General features: G+C 41.4%; 1 protein-coding gene across 1 annotated transcript; it reads right to left on the bottom strand.

The window, feature by feature from the left end:
* Positions 1 to 2,608: 2,608 nt before the first annotated feature.
* Positions 2,609 to 6,658, bottom strand: LOC146654293 (extracellular calcium-sensing receptor-like). The gene is made up of 9 exons (XM_085429318.1): positions 6,549 to 6,658; positions 5,976 to 6,270; positions 5,718 to 5,804; positions 5,215 to 5,484; positions 4,800 to 5,006; positions 4,437 to 4,712; positions 3,825 to 4,052; positions 3,606 to 3,729; positions 2,609 to 3,519 (listed from the first exon to the last, which is right to left on the bottom strand). The coding sequence occupies exons 1-9, from the start codon at positions 6,656 to 6,658 to the stop codon at positions 2,609 to 2,611; spliced, it is 2,508 nt and encodes an 835-aa protein (XP_085285444.1).
* Between the last annotated feature and the right edge of the window lie 2,888 nt (positions 6,659 to 9,546).

Genomic DNA, 9,546 nt, shown 5'->3' with positions numbered 1-9,546 from the left:
TGTGGATTTTTAATTTGTTGCGGATTTTTAATTTGTTGCGGATTTTTAATTTGTTGTGGATTTTTAATTTGTTGCGTTTTTTAAATTTGTTGTGGATTTTTAATTTGTTGCGGATTTTTAATTTGTTGCGTTTTTTTTAGTTGTTGCAGTTTTTTAATTTGCTGTGGATTTTTAATTTGTTGCGTTTTTTTAATTTGTTGTGGCTTTTTAATTTGTTGCGTTTTTTTTATTTGTTGTGGATTTTTAATTTGTTGCGTTTTTTAAATTTGTTGCCGTTTTTTAATTTGTTGCAGATTTTTAATTTCTTGTGCTTTGCACTTCCGAGCCACCGTACTATCAGCCCAAATAGCAAAGAGAAATTAAAAATGCATGCCGTGAAAGAGTTTGGGTCTTAGGAGGTTAATAGCTTAATTTTAAAGGGGAGTGTCAAAAAGTCAATGCTTCCCTGGCGGGTCGCGGGGTGTGGGAGTGCCTACTGGGGTCAGTGGGGGAGCTGGCCCCAGGGAGGGGTTACCTGCCCCTCCCTTCCTTCCCTCCCCATCTCCAGCTGCCTCCCTCTTCCCGCTCCACCACAACCACCCACACATGCAGGGCCTTGGAGTAGGGGTATGTCACCAGGGTGCTGAGGAGGCTACCCCCCCCCCCCCCCCCCCTCTGTCCCCTTCTGGCTGCCTCTGCCTCAATTTTATCCCACAACTTAGACATTCACATTATTCACACTCTCATTACACATACATATAGGATCTTGGGGGTGGGCACAATCACGGAGTCCAAATTACCATCAGGCTGTATACCTCACCCCTGGTGTCGTTGCCCACCTCTCAATTTTAAATACACTTAGACATTGAGGGCTATCAGGAGGGACTATGCGCTTACATGCTGCTCCTTGGCAGGTAGCTCCATGCCCTCCTGGGTTTTAATTGCACCTTAGAACACACATGCATCAACACTACAATGAGTGGGTGGAGGGAGGTTTGGAGTCTTCTCCCACCCCCATTCTCTGCGGCCTGCTGGAGCGGGAGGGCTAGGTGGAGTTGGCCGTCCGACTGCGGTCTGGAGTGTGGGGCCTCCCTGCTGCTACGGAGTCGGGGTGGTCTGCCTCTCCCCACCGCAGGGAAAAGGGTAACACCACCTGGGTCTGGGTGCAGTTCCCCCCTCCAGGGGCAAGGGTGCCTAGACCCGGTTTGTAGAGTATGCTTGGGGAGTGTGATCGTGTGTACAGCGTCTCTTTATGTCTGTCTCCACGTTGGTTGAGTGTGGAGTGAGTGCATATGAGAGCATGAGGGTGGGAATGGATGTTTGTGTCTGTGTGTGCCTGTATGTCTGTGTCTATATGTCAGGCTGGGTATCAGACGCCACCTCTCTGGGGACACCTCAGGCCCTCCAAGGTTTGGAGGCCTATCTCCACCTACCACCACTTCCCCTGCCGGTGGCGGACTCCCTCAGGTGTCGGTGCGTTGGTGGTTCTTTGTGTCTGGGGGTGGGCGTCCAGGTACACACCGGCTCACTCCTTGGCGGCCGCTTATCGGGGCCTGGAGCCTGGGGCTCGCTCGGGCCCCTTCGGGGGTGGGGTGCCCCCGGCCTCTCGGCCTGGGGCTCGGTCACTCAGGCACAGCTGGCGGCCGGCGGAGCTCACGGGCGCGTCACTGCAACTCCCCCTGGCTTCTGCTCCGCGGCTGCTGAGTGAACCCTCATCTGGGACTCTCCTCAGCTCTTACTGGAACAGTGGCGCGGCTGCCCCTCTGTTGGTCTTCCTTGGTCTCTTGTGTTCTGGGGGCCTCTGGATGTCTGGAGTTTTGATCTCCTCCATACCTGCTTCACACCCTGGAGGACGGGGCTGTGGCCCCCCCACACTCCCTAGTAGATCGTTACATGGAGAAACCTTTGGAATACAAGCGCGCTGATCCACACAGGTATGCACACGGGTGTTCACTGCTCGTAGACCCAAATTACACCTTTCTTGGCTGCTACTTCGAAGCACATCTGTCCTGCGTGCTGCACAACAACATTGAATATTTAGTATTTACTGCTGTTTACACTTAGCTAGATTAATGCGATGGTGTTGTGTTTAGTATGTTGCTTTGTTTTTTTTTTGTCTTTTTTTGCTTGTTTTCTATTCTTCTCCCAACAGGTGATCCAGGAGATTTTTATTTTTTTTCTCCCCCCCTTTCTCACTGTCCCTCTCCCCTTCTGTTTTTCCTTTCCTTCCTCTTTCTTTCTCCCTTTCCTATCTCTCACTCAAGTCTGTCCCTTCTGTAACATCTGAAAATAAAATATAATAAATAATAAAAACAAAGATCGACCAAATGGACCAATACGGCAATGCCACGATGATCCATTTGGCAAAGTAAATCCATTGGGTATCCTTGTTGGTCTTCAGACAACAATTCTGATGGCTAAAGAACCAAATGGGACAAAAAAGTCAATGCTTCTCTTTGAAAAGTGTGGTTGTTTTGTATGTAAACTGCATTTTAAAAGAACAGCAACCAAAAGACGACTAAATAACTGTCTTTAATATTTAGCATTTGTTAATTGTATTTTTTTTATTTAATTTTTGGCCTAAACTGTGCAAAAAAAAAAAAAATCCGTTTGACATAAACTGACAATTTTATGACACAATACCACGACCCATAACAGCTTTCTTTGTGTTCATCTCTGGTCTCAACAGGATTATGTAACATTTGGGTCCAAACAGTGTGATCAAGAGTCCAAAACTTGAAGCAAGAATGGCAAACACCTCCACTGCATCTGCAAGATTTCCTGGTGAGCTGATATAAGCAGGAACAAAGGCCACCCACACAGCACAGAAGATCAGCATGCTGAATGTGATGAGCTTGGCCTCATTAAAACTATCAGGGAGATTCCTCACCAGGAATGCAATTAAAAAACTGAGGAAAGCCAGCACACCAATATAGCCCAATAACACTGCAAAACCAACAGTTGACCCAACTGTACACTCATATACTATCTTGTCATTGTGGTATTGGGTGTTTTTATGTGGAGTTGGAGAGGAAGAGACAAGCCAGGTAGTGCAGATGGCTGCCTGAATAGATGTCAGAAACAGAACTGTTCCTCTCTGCTGCATTGCACCAAACCACTTCAGACTGGCTCCCCCTCCTGGCTTGGAGGCTTTGAACACAGCCAGAACAACCATGGTTTTTACCAGGATGCATGAGACACACAGCACAAAGCTGATGCCAAATGCTGCATGCCTGAGTTGACACGTCCACATCGTGGGTCGTCCAATGAACAAAAGTGAACACAGGAAACACAACTTAAGTGACAACAATAGCTGGAAACTAAGTTCTGAATTGTTGGCACGTACTATAGGTGTTGTGCGATGGTAGATAAAGATCCCCAGAACAACAACACATATAAATGTTCCCAGTAAGGAGGTTGTTGTCAAACAAATACCCAAAGGGTCATGATAGGAGAGAAACTCTGTCTTCTTAGGAACACAGTAATCACGCTGTGGGTTTGACCAAAAATCCTCTGGACAACTGGTGCACTCCAAGGAGTCTGACAAAGAGGGGTTGATGGTGAAATGCATCCTATATTTCACAGAAATTAAATCAATTATGTCATACAGAAAAACAAAGACCTACTGCTCTTGTTAGTGATTTTTCCCTCAGAACAAGGGATGTAGTCAAAACAGCATTCAGGCTCTCTCTTCCTTCTCACCATGTGGGTACCAGGAGGACAACTCTCACTGCATACTGATCGAGGTGGCTATTGGACATAAAAAATACATATTTATTGCCTACTACAATTCTATATACTGTAAATGTCATAAAAGGTACTTGTCAAATAAAAACATATCTAACCTGTTTGGATTCAAAGTTCCAGAAGATTTTGCCTCCATCAAGTATGAGTTCTTCACCTTTGAAAGCTGTCCTTTTAACCTCACCCACTTTCTGAATTTTAGTACTTCCATCAGGGAGCCACAACGCATTAATAACATCATAAATTGGTACCACATCACCATTCTCGTCAAATGATACTTGATCGCCAAATGGAGTGGTGAAGTTCACTCTTTCCATGTAATAAACAAGCTGTTTAGAAGGAATGTATAATAAGTAAATTACTTTTTGCTCCAAAAATAATTATAGAACGAATGATTTATTCATAGATGGAGTGTAAAATGATATCACATCTGCCATGGCTCCAGTAACTTTACAGTGCAAACAGTGGCAATTTTTCAGTTCAGTAATCAAATATAATATTATATCTATGGTACCTACATATATAAAGTCATTTTTATCTAAGTCTCAATCAACCAAGGCACATTACTAATAATCCTGTATAGAAGTTAATGACCTCCATGACTTAAATAACTTAACTACTTTTGCTCACAAGTATGGCAAATCCCTTTTCAGAAATTCTGAAAGCATGCAAAAACAATGCGTTCAAAGGTGGAGTGTACAATGATAACACACCTGCCATGGCTCCAGTGACTGCAAAGAGGCACAGCTGTTCCCACTGAAAGGCCCTCTTCCTGGCTTGCACCGCAGCATGTCATCAAGGGAATGTGCCAGTGCATAAACAGCTTTGTACACATTATACTCAGGCCTCAGGTTGGAAATGTCCAAGTACTCATTGTCCACATTTCCTAGATCTTCCTGTCCAGTGCATTGTGCACCTCCACCTTCCAGCCAGCCTGCTGGAGCTGGAGCAAATCTGCACTGAAATGTGAATTCCCAAAACTGATTCACCTGAAATATTTTGGAAAATATTTGTTACACATTATAAAAATATATAATTGTTGTGACACACACAGAGTAAAAGTGTTTAAGTCTCACCAAGCTATTTCCGTAGCTACTGTTGTGATGTAGATCAGGACATATTTGCAAAAGGAATTCCCTGAGCCCTGGTATTTCTCCTCGACGAATAGTGATACCAAGTGTACCACCCAGGTATGGCATAAAGTGAGGTGTTTGGAGCACAGCAGATTCTGTCCAGGCCTCGCTGGCTATCCACTGTAGACCTGTCACATTTTGCCTTACTACCTGTGAATTAAATTAGACCAAATCTATGAAGTAATATTGAACCTCCAACTTCTTTACTGAAACAGTTTTTGATCTTTAAAATTAATTCTGAATTATTACATTTTTGTACTCATTTCTGTACTGACAATGATACGTAATACGTGTTTTACACAATATAATTATGAAGACCTCTGTAACTACTAATCATTAAAGTGTTTTAAAGCGAAACCTCATCCATAAGGTGCATCATGCGACTAGGATGTTCAAAGACAATGACAACTCGAGCTGTAGAGGTCTTCATCACATCAACAATCCTCCCGAGTTCTTCTGTGTCTTTGTCCCAGGGCAAAACCTCAGTGTAGGCCAGGCAACCTTCACCAGACACACTCAGCTCAGACTGAAAGGATCTGGCTGCATGAAGCCCATAATCATCATCAGTGACGAGCAGACCTGCCCAAGTCCAGCCAAAATGCTTTAGAATCTGGATCATTGCACGTACCTAAGTGAATACAGATTAAAGTGTAAGTGCATTGAAAAGAAAAGAAAAACTTTAAATATAATTGCAATTTAGCTTTATTCTTTGACACAATACAGAAACAAAATAGAGCATAATTCTCAAAACTAAGTATATCATTATTTCTAATATTTTCATATCTTTCTTTGTTCTTCTTTTACACAGATATTGAAACATACTTTTGTGTTTCCATTTTAATTTTGATGACAAATTTTCACCTGGAAAGCATCACTTGGGATCGTTCTAAAGAAGGATGGATACTTTTGACGGTCACTCAGGCAGGAACATGTGGCATAATAACTCACCTGTGAAAGACACAGACTGTATATTCGGGAGCTATCCATGTAGAGATATCTTAATTTTGTCATCATGACTGCATTATTAGTATTAGTTTTGTTTTCATAAAATGGTTTTACATTTTTAATTAAATCAACGCAATCCAAGAAAACTGTTACATGGTCAAGCAGAAAACTTACCATAGGTACTCTGTACAAGCCTAAGACATTGGAGATTGCAATAGAATTTGTAGAGGACGGATCACCCACAACCCCTATGACTGGAGGATTTCCAACACATGTATCATCTACTACAATTTGATCCTCTTGACCACTGGCTAATGACAATGCTCCACGGAATCCAATTCCAAGTTCAAGGCAGCTATCATACAGAGTGTATCCCAGAGTCACATTTGGTAGCAGGTTTGAGTTTCTGTTGATCTCATCAATAGCAAACGCCATGGTCTGTGCGGACTTAAAACCTAGGACATACATACTAAGGCAAGAAAAATGTAATTACTAACATATATATAATACAACACAGGTTTTAAATTATATGTAAACGAGTGCCTTTTGAAAATGTTGCAAAAGTAGAAATATTATACGCAATCAGGGAAACTGAATAACAATTAAAGACATATGTCAAAGGAAAAAAAATGAAAAAGAAGACGCATTGTGTAGTTATTTCAGATACAAAATACATATTTATACTGGCACTAAGTTTGACAGTTTTCTTATTCTATTTTTTTCCTGCTTTTTCCCTGTCTTTGTTACCCATGGCAAGTAGGCTGTTGTGGCTGCGAGGTAAAAGACAGATCAGGAACACTTGAAAAGAAATGGACTTGAAACAGTCCACCCAGAACCACATCTCCAGTTTTGTGCATCTCATTTAGATGAAACTGTCCCTGCAGCTGACAGGACAAAGAAAACTGAGGAGTGGATAGAATAGAAAAAACATAGGAACACAGCAAAACAACCACGACTAAATTGTTTCGCAAAGATGAGCACATGACAGCTTTCTGAATTGTTGAGATCAGTCATTAGGTTTTATTGTTTGCCATTCCCTTTTATTGACTTGCTGTGTTGTTTAATCTTGCACACCACCCATCAGGGAAGAAGGCGGAGTATACTTTTCATTTGAGATTGCTTTGTATCCAGGCAAACTCAGGGAACACTCTGTGAGTAAATTAGTCATCAGTAATAACTCACTGAAGAATTGTCAGAGTAGCTGGTGTTTCTGTGTGCATATCAAGTGACACAAAAGAAGAATAGCAAAAATGACATAACATTATTCATGTACAGTAAAGTTAATGTGGAATGTACAACAACATCAAATTAAAGAGTTTCAGTCCATATTTGATTTGAAAGAGAGGGACAACAAATTACTTATTTGATCACTACCCAGAGTTCGTGGCCACAGTTGAATAGTTGTAATCTAAATTGACCTGTAAATTAAAAACTTAGCTCAGACTGTACAGTGCCTGTATCATTGCACATGTTTCCCAAATCCGTCAGTGAATCTCATGCTCCACTTTCCCCAAACTCGTGAACAAGACCCTAAGACATTTAAATCCCTTCGATTGGGGTAGTAATTTGTCCCAGATGGAGTTGGCATTCCACCTTTTCCGGCTGAGAACTATGGTCTCTGACTTGGGGGTGCTGATTTTCACACTTGGCTGCAAACCACTCCAATGCAAGTTGGAAGTCACCACCTGATTAAGCAAACAGTAACACATCATCTGCAAAAAGTAAAGATGAAATCCTGAGGCCATCATAGTGGAGAACATCCACCAGCCTGGACAGACCAAGATATTCTGTCAACGCTTGCCCACTTTCTCAAACATCCTTGAGATAAAGACTTATCCAGTTCGACAGCCTGGATGAAAACCTCATTGCTCCTCCTGAATCAGAGGTTCAGCTAACAGATAGACCCTCCAGTATGCTGGTACAGACTTTCCCAGTGTCATGATCCCTCAGCTTAGTTTCATCCACACATGAAGCAAAAGGCCTAAAATCCAGCCTTTGTGGGTGTAATTTAACACAGTCCCATGACAGAGTTTAATGCAGGGGTGTCCAAACTTTTTGCAAAGAGGGCCAGATTTGGGAAGGTGAGAATGTGTGGGGGCCAACCATTCAGCCTGAAATATTTTGAATCATTAACATTAAATGCAAATGAATGACCTTATATTTCTTTCCTTTTTTCACACACAATTTTTATTATAATTTTTTTATTATGAATTATTTATTATTAAATGTTTTTACCAAAATAATGTATTCGAAAAACACAAAATGAAGAAAAATTAAACATCTAAATTCAAAACATGTGAACAGGAAAAAAACATTAAGAGTTAACTTTTTCAAAAGTGCAAAACATTGTGGGCCATATAAATCTGTACATCACTCGTTCTTTAGTTGTCTTGTTTTGTTTTATTGACCATCATTTTGACCACTTTTTTTTACCATCACGGGTTGTTTTTTTTTTACTTTGTTACAGACTAGGGTTGTTAATCCATTTCTCTCACCAGCCATGGCAGGTGCGCCATCCGTAATAATACCAGTGACTTTATTCCATGGTAGTTTCATGTCATCTACAGCGGAACAAACAGCAGCAAATAAATCTGTTCCTCTTTTTTGGTCCTTAAGGCTCTGAAGGTCAAGTAGCCTCATTGTTCCGACACACAACACAAAACTATCCACAATACTACACACTAACTACACAAGACAACACATTAACTACACACTCCAAAGATGCTAAATGTCACAAATCTCTCACATCTCAAAACTCGCTCTCTTTTTTTCTGCTGTCTCTCTCTCTCTCTTGCCGTCACTCCTAAAACTTCCCCCTCTTCCTAAACGACCAAATGTCATGTTGCCATATCATTTTTTGATTGGTCGACATGGTGCGTTTTTCCACCAACACGAACAGGCTGTTTTTTGTTTTATTTTTTACATTTTTTGGTCATAAGCAGAGCGTGCTTGCCAGCACTGTCCTTAGACATTAAACGTGGCGAAACTATTCAGGAAAAAACTCCGCATATGTATTGTTTATCATGACTGTGATTTTATGTGGCCTATCAGCACAATTTAAAAGCTGGTATATATTACCTTGTTGTTTTTTAATCTTAAAGTGGTCATGTGATTGGCTTACCATGACTACTTTATTCTTCCTCAGTCAAACAACAACACTCATGCGATTGTTTTGCCCCCTTAGCTACAGATGTTGTGCCAAAAAGTGATCATCTGCTAGAAAATGATTGCTGTCCACAGCTACATCTGTGCAACTGATGGTGCAGTAAGCTGAAGACAGCTTCAACCGACTGTTTGTTGAAAAATAGTAACGTGACTGCACCGCGTTTTCTTGTTAGTAACGGCAACGGTGTTGTAATAATAGGAATAGTAATTAGTTAGATTACTCGTTACTGAAAAAAGTAACGCCGTTACTTGTTACGCCGTTATTCCCATCACCGGTTACGAGCCAGGCAAACATTGGCAAACTCTTGCTTCTTCTCAGGACAAATGTTCTCCACCATTTTCATCACACAGTCTTTAATGAATTCACTATCAGAAAAAGGTTTGCAGTGCTTGGCAATCAGCTTGCCTTTGCGCCATTTTCATGTAACTCATGGGCACTTGTAGAAAAAGTGCTGTGTTAAAACAGCTTCGAGTTGCTTCAATTTTTTACCATGTTCTTTCCCAGTTAGCTTGTCGTAGATAGCGTATTTCGTCTGGTAGTGCCTCTTAATATTGAATTCCCTGAAAACAGCCACAGTAT

The sequence above is a fragment of the Rhamphochromis longiceps genome, linkage group LG14 (assembly GCF_057381845.1).
Source record: "Rhamphochromis longiceps isolate RC_006_pf linkage group LG14, R_longiceps_female_GT1.1, whole genome shotgun sequence".
Classification (NCBI taxonomy): Eukaryota; Metazoa; Chordata; class Actinopteri; order Cichliformes; family Cichlidae; genus Rhamphochromis; species Rhamphochromis longiceps.
Note: the sequence above shows the minus strand (reverse complement) of the source record. Positions and strands in the feature narration are given on the sequence as shown.

Excerpts from the sequence above, each read along its gene's own strand:
- LOC146654293 (XM_085429318.1), bottom strand. The coding sequence starts at position 6,658 with ATGCACAAAACTGGAGATGTGGTTCTGGGTGGACTGTTTCAAGTCCAT. Across the intron at positions 6,271-6,548 it reads CAACAGCCTACTTGCCATGG|TATGTATGTCCTAGGTTTTA; the intron begins GTAACAAAGACA and ends TTCTTGCCTTAG. Across the intron at positions 4,713-4,799 it reads GTAGCTACGGAAATAGCTTG|GTGAATCAGTTTTGGGAATT; the intron begins GTGAGACTTAAA and ends AAAATATTTCAG.